This window comes from Halichoeres trimaculatus, unplaced genomic scaffold (assembly GCF_033239565.1).
Source record: "Halichoeres trimaculatus isolate MK-OKI-2021-1 unplaced genomic scaffold, fHalTri1.1 fHalTri1_scaffold_21, whole genome shotgun sequence".
In the NCBI taxonomy this organism is placed as follows: domain Eukaryota; kingdom Metazoa; phylum Chordata; class Actinopteri; order Labriformes; family Labridae; genus Halichoeres; species Halichoeres trimaculatus.
The window spans coordinates 18,714,407-18,734,484 of NW_027437199.1; the positions used below are offsets into that span (position 1 = coordinate 18,714,407).

Below are 20,078 nucleotides of genomic sequence, written 5' to 3' on the forward strand. Positions count from 1 at the left end.
AGAGATAGTAACATTAGTGCTGATTTTATGGAATCTGGATCATGTGCAAACTTTTGTCTCTAAACTTCTTTAAACTTTCAGGTGAGAACAGAGATCAACAAGGAAATCGAGGCAGTGAGCAAGGCAGCAGACCCCTTGAAGATCCTTGCCAGTGCTGACACCATGAAGGTCCTTGGTGTCCAGAGACCTGTGCTGCAGGTGAGAAACTTGAAACCCTTTCAAAACACCAAGCGCCTGTCCTTTTAGCTGTTTTTTGTGCTGGTAGCAACCACGACCTCTAAGTCAGAGCGCCTCTCAGCAGCGTTGTCTGTTGCTATGAAAGCACCCCAGTGGTAGCCGCTGTTCAGTCCGTCTTAAAATGCTCTGATAGTGAAAAATTTGATTTAACTCATTGACGTTTTAGGAAGAAGCTGTAAAAAGAATTCATGGAAAATATGTCACAGCACTGGTAAAAGTTCTATACCAGGCGCTGGGACTGTCTCCATAGGGAGTGTAGTAAATCAAAAGTCTGAGCAGTTAGAAGCTTTAAAAAAACAAACTACCTGTTTGTTTCGCTCCATTTCTCCTTTGTAGCCCTGTTCAATGCAGGAGGGCTCTCTGGAGTACACTCACCTCATAGTTCTCTGTGATAACCGTTAGTTCAGTGCAGACACACACACATCCATGCTGCCACACATGCACACTCCATTCCCTGTTTCCCTCCCAGATCATTATGCCCACCCTGCCGCCTATCTCACAGGATCATAATTGCAGTTGAAAAAGTTCTTGATCTTTGAGCTGTAATCTTGTATCTTCCATCCTCTCTTTCTCTGCTTCTTTGGGAAGCAGGTCTGGGACTGTGATATCTGATGTACACAGAGACGAAAGGGTTTTTTTTGTCTGCAAAAACATGTGAAACCCAAATCTAGACTTAGACACTGCTTGACCACAGCAGTAGCTATGTATGCTTTGTGTTGTGTCAGAAGTGACTCTATACATTTGTCTGTAAATGGTTCTGCTTGAAGGGGTTCAGCTCTTAACTTATTTTCAGTGCTACACAAATAAGAATATTAAGAAACCCAGCCCAACATTACAACTTGAACTGCATGTTTCAGGCCTGTTATACATCAAGTAAGGAGAGCAGATGTAATAGAAAATATTTTCAGTCCCAAATATTTTGTTAACTTCAATCTGTCTTCATTTATATAGCCACAAATCACAACAAATGTTCTCAAGGCACTTTCCAAAAAAAACAAAAACAAAAAAAACAAATATGTCCAGACTTGCTAAATACCCAACATCATCACCATGAGTACAGGACTTAGCAGCATTTTTCAGCATCTTGAAGCAATTTGCAGCACTTTAGAAAAGAATAGATTGAAAATACTTTATTCACCCCTGAGGGGAAGTTCAGGAAAAGTCACTGCAGCAATCAAGAAAACAAAATAAAGTGTATAGAAAGTGCACAAAGGTCCATAAGGGAAATGGATGATAACAGCTTGTCCATCATTGTCCAGTTCAGCCAGCCTCCACCTCCACAGGGTCCAGGACTGAGCTTCTTCAGCAGTCTGTTCAGTCTCTGTCTCCTGGATCCTGTCTGCTCACAGCAGGTGAAGCTCTTCCAATGTGGCGTTGGTGTCTGATGTTAGCTCCACTAGCCATGTCTGTGAATAGCATGAAGTTACTCTGCCTTCTGGTATTCCCTCTGTTGCTGGGTTAGCACGGCTAGCTTGTCCATCTTATTGGAGATAGATCTTACGTTCCCAATAACGATGGACAGGTCCATGTTGTCACTTCTTAGCTCACACCTGAGAACCAGCACGTTGTCCTTCTTTTCACCTTGTGGGAAGACATCAGGCCTTGCACCAGTTAGCATTGACATGCTATGGGCTATTAACAGCTGATTTCACATGTAAAGAATGCAGCCATGGTTACATGTAGGATCTCCCGACAAACACAGGAGCATAAATAGTAAAAATATCACTGCAGACAAAACCAGTTTGGTGTCTACAACCGACAAATGAGCCATACAAAGTAATGACCCACTCCAAAATACACAAAATGGACAAGGAAGAGCAGCAACAGGGCAGCAACTAGATTAACTTTTGCAGCATTTGTAACATTTTGCAAGTAACAGTGGTAAGGAAAAACTTTCTTTAACAGGCAAAAACTTTGGGATGAACCAGATTCATGTAAAACAGTCATCCACTCTGTACTCTTCACATTTCCTGTCTCTTCTCAGTCGTCCTCACGATAAGGCAAAATACCCAACAGCATAACAAAGGAAAAGATGATGCTAACTGTATGAATTGAGATAATAAACAAAAATTGAAGAATACAAACAAGCTCAAACCAACAGTTTGATCTATTAGACTGTTTTCTACTCTTCATGTTTCACGCAATTACTGTGGGAAAAAAAGTGTTTTGCCTGAATCCAAACTGAATTCAAAAGCATTCTCATTGGCAGTAAATTGGCACCAATTAATCGAAGGAGAGGACAGCTAGCTCAGCTTCTCATGATGGATGAAATGGTGCAAAACCATGGCCTTACACTCAGGCCTCTGTCTGAAAAATGTATTTTCACTGTGTTTCATGAGAAAGAATCACATCAGACAATATTCCTTATTTATTTCCATAACTCCAGACACTTGCAGTGTCTCTATCGCCAGTGTTCATATCTTCATATTGACGAATTTGCAACTCATTTCACAGCCCTACAAACTACAAGCTATAACATGGATGGAAGAGCATCACTTTGTGACAGATTGAAATAAATATTATCAGATTTTGAGGCTTCTGCTTCCCGCTCTGATTCTGGCTCAGACGTGAGGCTGCACCATGCTGATTGACACATGCACGACGGCTGTGCAGCTTGGCAGGTGTCAATCAAAGTGGAAACGGCTACACCTCCACAGCCATAAGGAATATTTTAAAATTTTTAATCCTTGGTGTCTAGAAACATTTATTCTCACTGATTCTTGGGCATGCTTAATGACACTCCCAACTTTAATATCATTTGACTATTACTTGCCAGATTCCCAGAGGGCTTGAACAAAAGAAATTAAGTGATATTGACTGCCTCATTGACTGCACCACATTTAACCACGGGCTCGTTTTGCTAACTCTGGCAGCCTTTCTTATTCAAAACGTGCTCTTGGCAGGTTGGAGATTACAGCAGTGCCAAAGTCAAGATCCAGACAGTTGGCACGAGTTCCTTATGTCTCATCTGTCAGATGTTGTGGATGTTTGGAGGAGTCGGGCTCTCTGTCTCTTCAATAATGTAAAAATGTTTCTGTGCACACATATATCCTTTGACAGGTCTGTGTGTGATGTCTGCATGCGTGTGTTTTGTCCATTCTGTTGTCAAGGAAGACAGTGTCCCAGGAAGGTAGTTGGTGTTTTTTTGGTGGGGATGTGTGTTTCGCACATCTTGGGTATGCATTTGTCATTTTGTGTGTGTGTGTGTGTTTCTGCCGGAGCCTTCCTGTCTGTTCGCTTGGTTCTCTCACAGGGAGGGAACAGCGGTGGCAGATCATTACAGAGAGAGAGACCGTGGGCGTTTGGAGTTCAGGGGGGTTTGTTTACGGCGTGGGCCCCTCCTTAATGAGGAGTGCAGCATCTTGCTAATTATGCTGCTGTGGCTAATGAGCCTTTCTGCTGATAGTGGGGAGTGCAATAAAACACTTCTTTTGTTTGGGCTTTTTGCCTTTTTTAATTGGGCTAAATAAAAGAGGCTTCTGCTCTTCTTCTCCTGCCATTCACATTCTGTGGTCAGACTGGCATTAGCGTGTGCTTTTGCTACCTTTTAGTGCATTATTTTAATTATGTAAGTCGGTTCTTCCACCTGTGTGAGGTTGGGTCTTTGGCCCTTTAATGTAAAGGCCTTTCCACTGTTTGACAATCTTTTGCTGTTATCAGAGATAGCTCTTTGCTTCAGTATGGGTTCTCATTCTTCAAGTTGTCATAGGAGAGTTTGACTAAGGTTTTGACACGACAAAATATTAGCTGAGCTCAAAGCACTATAAAAAGGTAGTTAAAGAGGTTGAAAGTGTGATTGTGTTAAGTAGGGTTGGGAGAAGAAATTGTTATATGATATATCAGGATTTTTTGTTTGACAATAACAAAATTGGGACTCTTTGTCAAAAAATAGATTTTGTTTTTTAAATTTAAATCCTTAATTTCAGTTTTTTTAAATAAACTGGATTGGAAAAAAGTTACCACTTTTCTCCAGCAAAGGGTGAAAATGTTTCTCTCTGACTCACGTGATGTGCATTTTATGGGAAAATATGGCCCCTGATATAGTCTGTAGATATCATCATCATTTAACTTTTTCTACATGGTCTGGTGTTAAAAAAGCAACTTCAAAATCATAAATGTTGAAGATTCGCAATTTAAATCAAATTGGCACCTCAAAAATCGTTATCGAATCGCAAGAATAGCGTATCATCCCAGCCCTAGTGTTAAGGACAAGGCAATGCGCTTTTAATTAACATGTTCATACACCAAAGTAAGATTAGAAAATATAATCCTTTATTTGTCCCACTACAGGGAAATTTACAGCGTTACATCAAATGATATATAGAATAAACTCAGTGTTTCAAAAAAAAAATTACAAAACTATTAACAAGAAGAAATGTGCTCAGACTGATAACACAGTTAACAAACAACAAGATGAGATGGGATGAGATGAGAAGATGATATTGCTCGTGTTGAGGAGTGAAAGGAAGACTTAGCAATTGAAAAAATAAATACGAGTAATTATCAGAAATTAGTGAAGTACCAAAAGTACAAAGTATTTTGGTATACTTGGTTTTTCTTTATAAAGTAATGGTAAATGGACCAGTACTTATGTAGCAGTCTCTCTGACTTTCTAGTCTCTCTGACCACTCAAAGCACTTGACACTGCTCATCTCATTCACCCATCCACACCACATCCACACACTGATGGTAGCAACTGCTATGGTAGGAACCATCACTTAAACTAACACAGTCACACCCATTCACACACCACTGACCAACAATAGGAGCAACTTGGTGTTCAGTGTCTTGCTCAAGAACATTCAGTATGTGACTGCAGGAGCTGGAATCATACCTCCAACCACCCGATTAAGAGGCGACGACTCTACCTCTGAACCTCAGCTGCTCATAAAAGACAGGTCATTTCCGTTGTTAGGTTTACCGGTAGGTGAGAGTGTATGCGTGTGAATGCGTGTATATCCTCTGAATGGTTAACTTGTCAACTTTTAGCAAAAAAGGCATCTGCAGTTGTCACTCTGTGCCTCCCCATGCATGTATGGGCTCCCTCTGGGTACTACAGCCTCCTTCCACAGTCCAAAAAACAGGCTCATTAGGTTGATTGGTCACTCTAAATTGACTTATAGGTGTGACTGTGAGTGTGAGTCACTCACTCGTATTGGTTTAGAGCAGAGGTAGGCAACTTAGGGCACAGGTGCCATAGTCGACACGTGAGTCCATTTATGTTGGTACGCAGAGAATAATTACAATGAGGCAGAGGAAAAAATAAATAAATACTAAAACTATTATGTTGTATTTTATTTTACATTTTACGAGCAATGAAAACACTTTAAAAGTCCTTATGTAAAAAAAAAACAAAAAACGAATGATAAATTCAATCCTGCACCGCCAATCTCTTGGGAGGTCAGTGTGGTAGCTTGCATCTGCATACATTTAGTGGTGTCATCAAGGCAAAAAAAAAACAAGTTCCAGTCATTCTTTCCAACATAGTTCGATAAGGGAGTATTAATTTATTGCCAGAGATTGCCAGAGATGTCCAGAAGTCAAGCGATTTGCACCCTTTGCAACAAGTGCGCATTGTCTTTTTGAGACCAAACATGAAAACAGTGTTAGCAAAGTATGTAAAAAACAGCAACACTTTCAGAACTTTCTGTACTGTTAAAAATCAGGTAATGGAAGGAAGTTATATCATTTTTTACTGCGTAGCTAAGCATATAAAACCATTCAAGGAGACTGTCCTATCCACTGATATGAAGAAGCAAGTGGCTCGAGTTAAGGAAAAGGTTGCCAACCTCTTGTTTAGGGGAAACTGCTACTTCAAGCTTGGCTTGGCCACAGACCTTGTCTAGACCAGTCAAACAGGGCATGCCCACTCAGGCGCAAACCGGGCTCCTGATTGACAGCACCTGGGAGTGCCAGAACCTCAAAACAAGAGTCAGTCGCAACAGCAGAATAAGCTTTTTGGAATTGGTAGAGAATTTGGCTAATCCCACATACTCAGCTCTGCTGCCCATCCTACAAATACATGCTCCACAGAAATGTGGCACCATTAAAAAATGAAATACACAGACTTTCCAACAGTACAGTAGCATTGATACAACAAAAGAAATACTCCAACTTGATATACAGTGGTTTCAAAAAACCTCAGACTATCCCTTTAGTTCAAGGGCTCCTGGCTGGACAGTTGGGGAATCCACCAACTCTGCCACTGCAATGGATAATTAAAGATTATAGAGACAGCCCTATTTAATGCTTGAGATTTCCCAATAAAAGAGCAGATGTGGAGGTGTGTGTCTCTCTACATATCCATGCAGGAGCATGATCATGTTCACACACACACACATACACACATGTGCACCCTCCAAGTGCCATGACACTCTCTGTGCCAGGTGTGTTATCAGTGAGAGACACACACCACTGGCATCACTTGACGAGAAGGGGAGAGCTCAATATTGCTACAGCACATTAAACACGCCATCTCACACACCTTGGCTGCGGCAGCCTCATGCGGGACACCGTAGGGGAGCACATTTTATAGACGCATCTGCTCTCCGCAGCTACTGAAGCACACGTTAATGTGAGGAGGAGTTCCAAGTGGAGGAAGACATTAGCGTTAAGCATGTGTGGTTTTTGTATGTTCTGGAGAAGGGCTGAGGAGGAAGGAGCCAAGCAGAAAATGTTATAGCAGTGATGCATTTGGCCATGGATACACAGTAAGGTATAGCTTTATGGCTTTTAGATAAACAGTATCTACATGAATTTCATTATTCTCTCACCCTGCGAGATATGACATGGGATAGCTGTGTCCTCTTTGCAGGAAGCGAATATTTATGGATGAATTATCATAGCATTAACATTTAAAGTTGAACCAATGTTATTAAATACATCTATGTATTATGAATAATTTGACCCTTTGTCAGTGATATCTCACCTTTAGCAATGGACAAAGTGACTTTGCTGAAAATCTGCTCTGGAGTCAAGGTGAATACGACACTTAAGACATCCCATAATAGGAAACAGACATGCAGTCCAGGCTTTGGCTAATCAGGAATATTGATATGGGCTGTTATTTGCCTATCACAGGGCAGCAGCACTGCACTTTTGTATATATCATGTATATATATTACATAATAATGGTTTGATTAGGAGCCTGACGCAGGCTATATATTGTCCACTATGGCACGGGAGATAAGGGCAGTATATAGTTCAGGGCTAAAGGTTAGCATCCAGTCATGCGTCTGTGTGATAGGAAAGCTTGGGCTGATACGTCTAGCGTTTTAAAGAAGAAGGGCTGACCTACAAAGCTACAAATCATAGTCGTCATGTTTCTTTTTCATCTTTTTTTGATACCAAGCTCTCTTTGTCCCTTTTATTATTCCTACTCTGTCCCTGGTTTCCCCCTTTTCCTTTTAATAGACTCCTGCATGCTACCACATGAGCGTACATGCTGTTAGCCCTAGCGGTGTGATGCTATCTGTCCAGCTTTGGGGCTGCCACTGATTGATTCATTTAATTAGAGTTAGATCGAGGGAAAACAGGAGGGGGGTGGGGGGGAATAAAATAGAAGAAGAAAGTACGGGGGGGGGGTATGGTCACTCTGCTGGATAGCTCAGGAGATTGGCTCCATTAATCTTAGCACAACCCCCCGATGTCCCTTTTACACGCTTACTTTGTGACACACAAGGTACACACGGGGCCTCCAACATTTGTTTGTATTCTGCTCGCAAAACACCATAATTTCATCTTCCCATTCACGACGCCAAGCGTGAGCCTGCAGCGTCTCCAGACAATAGCCACTAACTAGTCCTTTTTAGTTTCTGTGTATGTGTGTGTGTTTGTGTGGAAAGTTTCCATGTGCATGTGTTTTAGCGCACATACGGAGCCAAATAAAGACTGATTTCATTCACTCTCTGTCGGCTGCAAGAATGCTCAGTGTGCTGCAGATGTATTCAGCTGCCACTGGCCTGCTAATGATGTTGACCTTTTAAATTTTCATATTCACATGTAGCTTTTATGAGAGAGGAGAGCCGAAACGGGCAAACACGCATGTCAGTTGCACATGCACACACACACACACAAATGCTCATCCACCTCCAGTAACTGTAATGAAACTGACCTTTTTATTTGGGATGATGTGTGCAGGCAATGTTTATTTGTAAGGGAGGGTGATGGCCTTCTCTTGATTAGTCAAACACACACTCACACAACCACACACGTACACACTGTAGATTAGAGCTTCTCTTTATTAAGGAGCCTCTCAGCAACCCGCTCCCATCAACGGCCTCAGCAATCACAACACAATACACCTGTTAGCTGCTTCAGCTTTGCCCCGTGATTAGGACACAAGTGGAAGTAGGAGGCAGGGGGTAAAGAAAAGAGGTATTAGGGTGTGTTTGTGTGCACACATATACTCATGACCCCCACAGGGAGATACACACCACAAACATAATCAGAAACAAAGCCAAAAGCTGTTTGCAGGTTTATGAGGGAAAAGAAAATCTCACAGAAACTGCATAAAAAGAAATTCAGCAAGAACAGCCAGGAAGATAATCCAACTGCTTTAATCGTGCTCATATCCTTGGCCCGAGGGAAACACACTACCACTCTGTCTGGCATGTGATGGGTTGGGTCTAAGCGTGCAGTCTAGAGTTTTGTAGCTGTAATCACTTACCAAGGAACAGGGCAGCCCAATAAGAAAAACTCATACAATAACTTTGCCACCCCATCAAAATGTGTGTTCAGTGTCACTTTACTCAGACATGAAGAAAGACAAAGTTGTAATCCCCAAGAAATATTGGGGTTCTTCCAGGCGCTGTCTTTGTTATCAACTGGGTCTACTCAAACTAAGATGTTTCGCAGCAGTGCTCTTTATAGATATTTGATTTTTTTTTGGGGGGGGTATTAAAAAACTTATTCCCAACAAGATGATTGGTTGAGCTGGTTAGATGAAACATGAGAAACTGAGTTGGTCATTTTCAAATCGACCTGTTTTGTCATTGCAACAAGTTTGACTGTTAAGAAAAAGCAGAGGGAGTTGGGTTTTTTTTGTTGGTAACACAATGCTCATACACATCTAAAAGAAAAACGATACAAAGACACAAGAGGTACAACTCCTCCCCAGAAAAAAATTATTAACATTAACGGGTCTAGACCTGTGAATGCTTTTGGAAAGTGTCTTGAGAAAACGTTTGTAATGATTTGGCATTGTACAAATAAAGACTGATTGAATGATTGATTGACAACATTCACCACAGGGGGTGCCAAAATCAACACAAACTAAAAATTCCCTTACAGAAACTTTGAATTCAATGACCACTTTTGTCGTACCATTTCCACATTATGTCACTTTAAAACGTAGATCTCAATTTTATTGAGTTAAAACTCCATGATTAATATTTCTGTTAGCATTCGGCAGCAATTTATGCTAGCTGGTTAAGCCCTGGTACATATACTGTGTTAGCTTAATTACTATATAATTATTTAATGTCAGAATGGGCTCTTTGTCTATTTACAAGTGAATTAGTCTGATATAACTTCTGTTTTTTTTGGGGGGGGGGGGGGGGGGGGGGGGTTTAATTCACTATATAGTTACTTGGCATAAAAATAAAGGAAATTGGTGTTTGGTAGTTTATTTCTTTGTGACTCCTTAGAAAAAAAAATATTTTTTCATTGGAAAGGTTGTTTATTGCCTTAAGGATTAAACATTTGTTAGACAGTAAAGCTTAGTAACTCAGTTACACCCATGAAAAATTTGCAAAATCTTCTTTGCCAATGCCAGACAGCTTTTTCTGTGTATAAAAAAAAATAAAAAATTAATAAATAAATTGAGAAATTTAAATTCTAGCTAACCAACTACTCTATAATTGGGGAAACACAGAAAACAGTCAGATTTAAGGACAGTGTATTTACCACTGCCAAACATTAGATCATAGTCCGCAGGTGTACTATGTACAACCAGTTGAAAAATTACTGTGCTGGTTCCAATGGAGAGGTCATGTGCTAGTTTTACACAATATATATATATATATATATATATATATATATATATATATATATATATATATATATATATATATATATATATATATATATATATATATATATACACTTTGTACCCTCTTCTATTTCAAACCATTGTCAAATTGCACCAAAGAGATGTTGTCTGTCATCTGTGCTTGTCTACATCAGGGTAGTATAGCAGTGTAGCATTATGGTGATAGCCATTAAACAGAGCAACAGCCCCAGCTGGTGGCGACTGGATGCACTACACCTGTACAGATACAAGATGTGGTCAGGCCGCTCTGTTTTGTGCCTTACATGACAACAATACTAATAATTTGCTTAAACAACAAGTAATTCTGGTCCAGACAAGAGAGAATGATGGTTAAATGTTTGGTCAGTCCGACAATCACTTCTGAAGTACAAGTTGCATTTTTCTCCTTTTTAGTTTTAAACTTGTATTTTTTTTTTCTGTTGCTCGACTCAAGCCGTATTTATGTTTTACTTCTTGTCTCACTGCTCAAGGTGGAACAATCTCCACCACCCACCTTCTCCTGGTTACCTCACACAGAACACATACACTCCTAAGGCTCGCGTCCAGCTGCCCAAGGCCTCAAACCGCCTTGAAAATGTTCCTTTCTCACTGAAAAGACACAGCTCAGCTTTGTTCATGTTGTTTATAAGTTTATATCAATAAATCAGATGTGTAGATTACGTAATCTACCTGTGTTTAGGTTTGTGTAGTGCCAGAGAAAGCATTTAAATTACTGTAGCACACCGACAGCCTAAGGTAGTGCAGGTCCACACCATGCAGTGCTACCGCTGACAGTCTCTCTGTATAACTAGACATAATCTTCGCCTTCGGAGTGAGTGAGTTAGGGGGAGAGAAGTCGAAATGTCAGCTCTACCACAAACATGCCCTTTGGTTGGAGCGAGAGATGGTTTTTGGCTGTGGGCACCTGATAAAAGTTACAGCAGGATTTTTTCAGGAATAACTTAATGCTCTGAATTTGCAAAATGGTAATCTTTGTGTGGCTCTGAGCACACTTATTGTTGTGTTTGTGTGTGTGTGTGTGTGTGCATTTAGGTCTGTGCAAAAGAAGCAGCACAATAGCTCCTTATGGGCCTAATGGGGCACAAAGCGGCACATACGCCCCACACAGAACACATTAAGATACTTTAAAATTTCTCTTCACTTTTCAAAAACAGACTTTAATTCACAAACTGAAACAAATTATAGCCTCACCAAGGACCTTGTGTTTATTAATTTATAAATAAGGATGATACTAAATTATAAAAAAGGATATAAACACATTTCTCTCAGGTCTACCAATGAAACCAAGCTGGCTGTACAAACAGCACAGGATGTAATTGTGGTAAATAAGATGGACTCTTCGGATGCTATATTCAACAATTATCAGAACTGAACTCTTGGGTGACTCACAGGATTAGCATACGCAGAGGCGCCACATCTTACTCTGTTTTGTTTCTCTGTGTGTGGGTGTGAATAGGGCGGGTATAACGTGGAAGCCCATCTGTAATCAGCCAAGTGTGATATTGCTCCTCATCTCTCAATTAAAACACTTACTATCCCTGCATTAGGCTGTGCATTAGAAGCCATGATGGTGGAGGTGAGAGAAGATGTTTTCTCTTAATGACTCAATCCCATCCACCCAGAAGCTATGTTTACATCCATTTACCTCATTGAAACATTTTTCTGCTACATACATTAAAGCTTTCCCCATTATTTGGTTTCCATTATCTTGCCTCTATCCGTCTGAAATGGTTGTTTTAATGACAGCCAGCTACACTGACATCTTGGATTTAATTAGCATAATGCAAATTTCACCAGAAAACAGGTTAAAATGCTCAGCTTGTTATGCAAATATATATGCAGATCAAAATATGGTCACATAGCCCATCATAAGAAGGATTTCTTGTACCTGACTAGAGGTGCCAGCTCTTTCCAGATCCCCCACAAGCTATACCATGTCCTATAAGAAAGATTTGATACTGATTCAATATTTTTCTCAAGGGGGGGGGAGTATTCACCTTTTTTTTGATTTGGCTGTGAATGTTGTGTTTTGTTTTTGATGATAAACCTTATATGTGTCAGTTGTATTCATGTCCTTAACAGTGACTCACATCCATAGCTAGCTTTAGAGACAAAAATTGAATAAAACATGTGAGAAGTCTCATTGAAGCCATCCACTGATTTCTGAAGAGGAGTTTTAGAGCTCAACGATGACAGTCGCCATATTGAAAAAAATGCCTTCCTCTCTCTTGACTCTGAAGCCCTTTGCGCAACAGACGCATATTTTTCTGCTAATATTTTGCTCATTATTTTTTTTAACCTACTGTTTTTCAATGCAGGCTTTCACACTAGCAATGTTCTCTTGCTAATCAAATTTGGACTGAGGTTGATTTTTCCAAAGTTTCCCTTGCGACGAGTACACATCCGACCAATCAAAACGCTTGTTGTTGACAAGTCCACACCAAAACATTCAACATTGGTTGTGTATGTGTCCCAGCACCCAGTTTTTTACAACAAAAGACGTAAAAACTACAAAGATTACAAGACATCGTTTGGAGGAAAATAGCTGCAGATTGAATATAACACCTCCACATTTTTCGCAATTTTGTGCCGTTTATTCTCGTTGGTGTGCAAAGACTATAACAGGAAGGGATTAAGCAAAATGGCTGAGTTAAGGTGGGTTTTTAGCCTCTTTACTAACGATTTCACTGTGCTGGACTGTCAGTTAAATCAACTGTTCTGTATTTCTGCCTAACAATTATAGACTGTGTAAAACATGGGCGTAGTCTCCCCACCGTCACCCGACTGTTTCTGAAACGGAAATTAACGTAAATCGGCTATAGTGGCTATATTGGAAGTGGCAAGGGCTTTGCGTACAGCTATAGGGTGCCTGTTGGTCACTTGACCCTGAGCTGTGCCTCTGATTGGGTGAGCTTGTGATGTTAATATCCTCTGAACGGCCGAGTTAAAATAATTTCACCCCCCGTACAGTGGGTGCCAATAGTGAAATCAGCGACTCAGACAGGAGATGTTTTTTGAACCAGGCTGTAAATAGGTTAATGTCTGCTTAGAAAACAGCTTTTTTTTTTTTTGGTATGTATGAGACTTCAAATACTTCTGCAGCCAGCCTCAAGCGGACACTCAAGAAACAGCAGATTTTAGTACTTCAGCATCGTCTCATATTCTTACACCTGAGGTTGCTGCTTGCTAACAATGCAAAAAAAAAAAAAACATCTTCAAAAACTCATCCCTGCATAGTTTATGTGGTTAAAGAAATTGGCTTTTTAGGTTGAAATAATACTGAAAGGCTGTAAACATGGTTACCTCTGCTTTGAAACTAGCATTCTGACCATAGACTGTATAAAATATGGAAGTAGTCGTTGTGATGTCACCTATCTGTCTCTGATGCAGAGTTTTGGAGCCTATCTTCAGAGGCGTCAATATTGGAAATGCTTAACTCAAAACTAGCTTTGTTTGAGTTTGAATGAGGTAAAGAGGTGGACTTTAGCCTCTTTGATGACAGTTAAAATCAACTTTACCATGCCCTTATATGGGCAAAACTCAAATACTTCAGAGGAATAAAAAGACATACAAAAAATTATCCCTGAACAGTACTAAAATGATTATGTTGAAAAATATTGTCTTTGTGGTAAGCATCCACATGAGCTTCAATTTCAGGATTGTAGGTTGTAGCTTGATTCTAATATGAGGCCAGCTTCTAGTGAACACTCAAAAAATTGCAATTTGTCTCTCTTCTATATATTTTATTAACACTTAAAGTTGTTTCTTTCAACGCCGCTCAAAGTGCAAGCACTTTTGTGAACAAGTCATAGCCCTGCTGGACAAACAATTTAATGACCCCATTTGTAAATCAACTTTAGCATCATATGCTGTGAAGAAACCATTTCTATAGTGGCTTATGTGGCCTGCATTTGAATTTACCAAGAGATATTTAGGCATTTAGTCATTTTAGTCAGACCATCCTCAACACAAGATGCAGATGTCAACCAAGATACCTGTGGTCCCACACGACTGTCAAATAAAGGCTGTAGAATGGACAATGGGCCGTCCATCAAGAAAGATCACCAAATGAAATCTCATGAGAGTAAAAATACATTTTATATTTGTGACATCACGCACACTTAAACAAGCCTGAATACAAAGCTTCACACACACAAAGTAGCATGTGTTCAGGTTGAGCAGTCACAGGCATGAAGGCCATCCGGTGTGTGTCGGGGGAGTGTTGGAAGTGTGGCTTTACCCTGACGTTGATGAATGATCTGTCAAGACAATGTCCCACTCACGCCCAGCTTCCCTTTTTTACCCAGAAGAGGGACAGCTTGTGTGTCTGTGTGTGAGTGTCGAGGAAAGGAGTAGACAGAGGTTATCTTTGCATGTGTTCAGGTTTGTGTGGGCGTAGGCGTGGGCGTGTGAGCACACTGCTGACTCTGTTTTGTTTTGGCTACCCTTGGTCACACATGTGAATGGCATGTCGTAGCGAGCATTACACGAGTCAGCAGTTTGGGGTTACACTGTGAGTGAAATGGCAAAGATCGTGGGGTTAAACACTCTGACCCCTGCACTACCTCCAGGGGGAGACCCTGTTTTTTAAATGGGGAGATCCATGATGTGTTTCTGATTCAGACCTGAGGCCCTTGAGTCCACTTCAACAGCTTAGAAAACACAACACAACACCAAAAAGCTGCTTCAATCCTGAGAGTGAGCTTAAGCAAATAAAAGGCATTTCCAGATTTGTCTTCTTTTTTTATTCCCCAGGAAGATTTAGCATTGGGCCAACACAGAGGAGTTAAGCAATTACATCCCACCACTTTGACGATTTTAATGCCTCTCTGTGTTTTGCTTTTTACTCACTCAACCAAAGAAAATAACCACTTTTTAGCACCAGCTCTGGGTGTTTTCTGCAGTGATGACCATGCATTAACAGCTTTTTTTTTTCTGCTGAGGCACATCTCTTGAGTGCTAGCTCTGCCTCGCCGCTATCATTAAACCTCTACGACTGCGCCCTTCATTTTGCTCAACACTCCAGCAGTTTACCCCGGCAAATCCCGAGATCCATTTTCACAATCAGGCTCAGTTTCAGGAGTATTGCAACAGTATGAAGTAAAACGAGAGGAGAATTATGTTTTTTCTTAACGTGATGGTGCGTTGACCTTTTAAGCTCGAAACATTAGAAAGAGAAATGGAGAAGCAAAGGGTGACGTAGACGGAGAGCCTCCGAAGTGGAAGTTGTCTCCTATGTAATGGTCAAGTAAGATAGAGGAGATGTAGCACCACCCTCACTCACTCTCCCTCTTTCTCTCTGCCTCCCTTTTCTCAATCTGTCCCTTGATTACTTTTTAATGATTTCTGCTGCCGGAGACAAATGGCTGTGTTAAATGAGCAGAATTAGACAAGGGAGCTGAGTGCAAGAGCATTTGTTAGAGCAGGAGTAATGGATCGGGCATCCATTGTTTACTCTTCTCCGTTCACTGGCCCGGCCTACTATTGAGCTCCACGCACTGAGCGCCAAGGCAGCAAGACTGAGGCTGCTTCTGTGCGCCTGTCTATACACAGACTAATGAAAAGTGTAGCTGTGCACAGTTTTATCTATATGTTCTCACATATTGCTAGTTTTTAGGTCTGTGTTATACCTTATAGTATGTAAAGAACTGTCGGGTATTCAGAGACATAGCACTCCAATCCACTTTTTTCCATTTATACAGCACATTTTGAAAATGGTCAAGTTTACCAAAGTGCTGCACAGTTAAAAAACAAACACGAAAATCAGTAAAACAAATAAAATAATAATAATAATAATAAAAAAAACATATAAACAAATAAGAGCCATAAAAAATAGGGGTTAAGACCATAAAAGATAGAGATTGCACAACTCTCATGCTATATTGAAAGCCAAAGAATAAAAATGAGTTTTAAGCTGCGATTTAAAAGTCAGTAGGGGGATGTTTCAATTTCTAGTAGCAGATCATTCCACAGTTTGGGAGCCACCACCGAAAAAGCTTGATGACATCAAGTTTTTAAACAGGTTTTTGGGACCATGAGGTAAATGATTTCAGCAGACCTCAGGGACCACAAAGGAGTGTAAATATTTAAAAGTTCAGAGATGTACTGAAGTGCTGATCCACAAAAAGTTTAAAAAACAAACAATAAAACTTTAAAATGAGTTCTAAAATGAGCGGGAAGCCAATGGACCTTTACTGGTGAAATCTATGAATTTCAGCCTCTTTCGAATGTCCGCAGATGACCCTCTTAAATAGAAATAAAAAAATTTGCATTTAATCTTTTATGTTGGAAAGAACTACAAAACCAACACCATATTTTTTGGAGTTATAATAAGACAGAAAATATGGTATCACATGCCCACTTGTACTCTCTTTTAGTGTTAAAACGAGTCATTAGACGTGTTTAGGCAAGTACCATATTCATGGAACCCTGTCAAACACTGGTATCTTATCTCATTGACGTTTTTTTTTTTTTTTTTTTTTTTTAATATAGATTATTCCTTGATTAAAAAAAAATACAGTACAAGATCATTTTATGTTTTTTCTGGAATCTATACATTTCAGTTTCACAGTAATGACTGTTCCATGGCAAAAAATGTCAAGCAGCAAAATCAGCCTGTAAACTAAGACACCTCTTACCATTTTCTCTGAACAGAATCTTGATGTGGTTAACTTAATTAGGGTTCATAAGAAATTTTAGGAACCATAAACACATACCCCAGACAATGGCAGCCCTCCCTTATCCCTTCATGTGAGAGAGAAAAACATTGTTGCTTTTTTATGTTGCTTTGAATTAGATTTTGTTAATCGCCCAGCCCTCTTCACTACTGCATATTTTTTTCTTGCTGTATCCAAAAACTCAGCTGCTCCAACAGTTTAGTTTCCCCAGTTTGTGTTCATGTGTTTAATGAATGCAGTATGATTCATCAAAGTAGTTTGATTTTGGTAAAGTTAAATAACTTTAAAACAACTCTACAGCTTTGATACACTCCATTTGCACTGACAGAAGTTGCCAGTCACAGTGACGATTCCCCAAGCGTCCTGCTAATCATAAATGTTGCATAAGTATTAATTATCACAATTTTTTTAATGTAGTAAAGGTTGAAAGCTTAAAAAGTTTCAGTTTGGCTGTGAACATTATCACACGGCAGCCATTTTCTTTTGAAGTCAAAGACAGGGTGGGGGGCTTTAACACTTCTACACTAGTTCACAATCAGATAACAGCAATTTTAGCAATGAGGGTTTGACAGTTTTTTATTATTATATCATTTCACAGCTTTTTTATTTATCAGTGTCTGAGATTAAGCAAAAAAAGAAAGTCAAAGATACAAGAAGAGAGTCGCAACAGCAAGTGTTAACACAATTTCTTCAAGAGATTTGTGTTAGCAAGCTAACATTTTGTAGGCTGGTTATATTTTTGTTAGGTAGTTAACATTTTTGTATGCTAATTAACATTTTTGCTCTTTAAATTAGCGTAGGCTAGCTACACTTTTGAATAATAGTTTTTGTCTTTGGGTTAGCTAACATTTTTTATTGGCTAGTTTGTGCTCCTGATGGCTAGTTCACAGTGTTGTATGCTAGCTAACATTTCTTAAGAGTTAATAACATAGTTGACACACATTTTAGTAAACTCTGGTTTTGATTCTGGTTGAAAAGTCAACAAAATAATTGTAGATTTTTAATTCAAGCTATTGTCTAAAGTTGCTGAAAAACATTTAAAAATTCTTCTTTATCTTGAGTTATGGCATGTTGTTGATGAAGTGTTTTGCTGATGAAGCGTACAATTGTGAAAAGACCACTTTTATCAACATTTTTAGATTTTCCTACCTGAGCATGTTATCAGAGAAATAATATCCACCCTGTGAGTATGATGGGTTGATCTTTGTTGCTGCTGCTTGTTGTTGCTGTTGTTGAAGTGGTTAACATCATCACCAGCCTCCTCAGCTGTGTTGCTGCCAGAGCGACTCCCCCTTCTTGCGGGGTCCGTGTATTTCTTCCCACACTGGCAGGCTGACAGCGAGTCAGGCATGGACGGTAAAGGGTGCTCCCTTGGCAGAGACGAGGCCTTGGTTAGCACTCCACGGGCATGGGCACTGCTATGGATCATTACTTCCCTCAGTGGAGTGTCTGCTGTGTGTAGGGTGTGTGTGTGCACGGTTGCCTGTATGTGACAGAATGAGCGAGGGGGGAAAGTGAAACACAGAAAGAGCTATTAATATTAATGTCATTCTATCACATCGGGGGTCTCTCCATATTTTCTGGTGATCAATTGCAGTCACTACTGCCCCCTGCAGTCTTTTCAGCCACTTTGACTACTTACTACTGGCCTTGAATATTATAGAGGTTTATAGAAATGTTTTATTAACACTGAAATAACAGATTGTCCTCACGGTGATATCTCATAGATTCTCAACTTGAGTGTGTTGAAATTACCAGGAGCATAATTTTTTTTATACCTATTTATAATATTCCTGTTCAAACAGGATGCTTCCTTGGGAATGGATCTTCTGGGTGTCTTGATCCTCAAGTATTAGTCTCTGGTTTCCAATCCTTCCAACCCCCATTGCTGTTTGCACCTCACAGAGATCATTTCCATAATATTCATCGTTGACAAAGCCATTAATTTTTCCATTTCACACCTAAACAATGGAACCCTGTGTAAAGTTTACTTAAGAAGAACAGCAGGATGAATATTAACAATCTATGAATGATGAATAGAAATCCCATGTTTAAGATTCTCCGTGTAACTTCCTGCAGTGTTACTCTGTTTCACGCGCAGTGCTGGTGAGCTTCAGAGGAAGTACGACAGGGCTATCACTGGACTAATAGTGAGTTATCACTATTATTGGAGATGCAGCATAGATTGGTAAAGTGCCGAGAGCTGGCAAATGTGACCGCACAGACTTGTAATCACATTTAACAGCTCTTGAATTGCTCAAAGGTGTGCGTTTTTGAAAAGTTTGCTCTCTGTGTGCGAGTGTGTCTGAGGATATGAAGCTGCTCTGCAGTTCCCGGGCCAGCTATTAGTCACGCAGGAGTGGCTAATCTGTAATGGCTGCTGTCACAGCCCTGCCGCCGCTTCTGGTGATGGGTGCACTGTGACAAATGCACACACACACTCTTAACTTTCAGCCACACAGCACAGAAGTTCAAAACGCACACGTTTGTACCCACACACACACACAGAAATATGTGCGCTCACTCTGATTCACTTACACACAAAGAATCATCCATTCCAGCAATACAGTGTTACAGCTTCTGACAGGCTCTGCAGCACCAGTCATCAGTCCAGCCGCAGGTGACAGATAAGTGGAGTGAAGTTGGAGCCTTCCTGTTACATTTGTGCGACAGCAGACTGAATCAGACCAGGCACTTGCATAAAATCTTGTCCACCTTTATACATCTATGTGTCTCTTATGTTTCTCCTTTTTGTTCTTTTCTTTCTTCTTTTCTTTAAAGTTAAATTCTTGTTTCCAAACGTCAGTATCTTTACCAACTTTGTCTTTCTTCCTCCAGAGCACGGTGGTTGTGGAAAAGTCCATCCAGGATCTGATGAGCCTGATGCAGGACCTGAGCGCCTACTCCAACCAGTTCCTTGAGATGGTGTGTGACAAACTGAAAGAGTATAAGGAAATCTGCAACACTGCTTACAGGTGAGAAACTAAAAACTGAAAAAACACTTTGTAAATAAAGGATATTTACATGTTGTAACACTGAATTGGATAGCACTTCACATTAAGCCACACACATGGATGCTGTGAGAAGTTCTCCATCTGTGCTCCCCTGAGACT

General features: G+C 40.1%; 1 protein-coding gene across 1 annotated transcript in view; it reads left to right on the forward strand.

Moving 5' to 3' along the window:
- Positions 1–20,078, forward strand: part of exoc4 (exocyst complex component 4) — a 198,302-nt gene that overhangs the window by 129,924 nt on the left and 48,300 nt on the right. The window contains exons 13-14 of the mRNA XM_074698040.1: positions 82–198; positions 19,804–19,940. Coding sequence (XP_074554141.1) covers positions 82–198; positions 19,804–19,940 — 254 coding nt within the window. The remainder of the gene's footprint in view (positions 1–81; positions 199–19,803; positions 19,941–20,078) is intronic.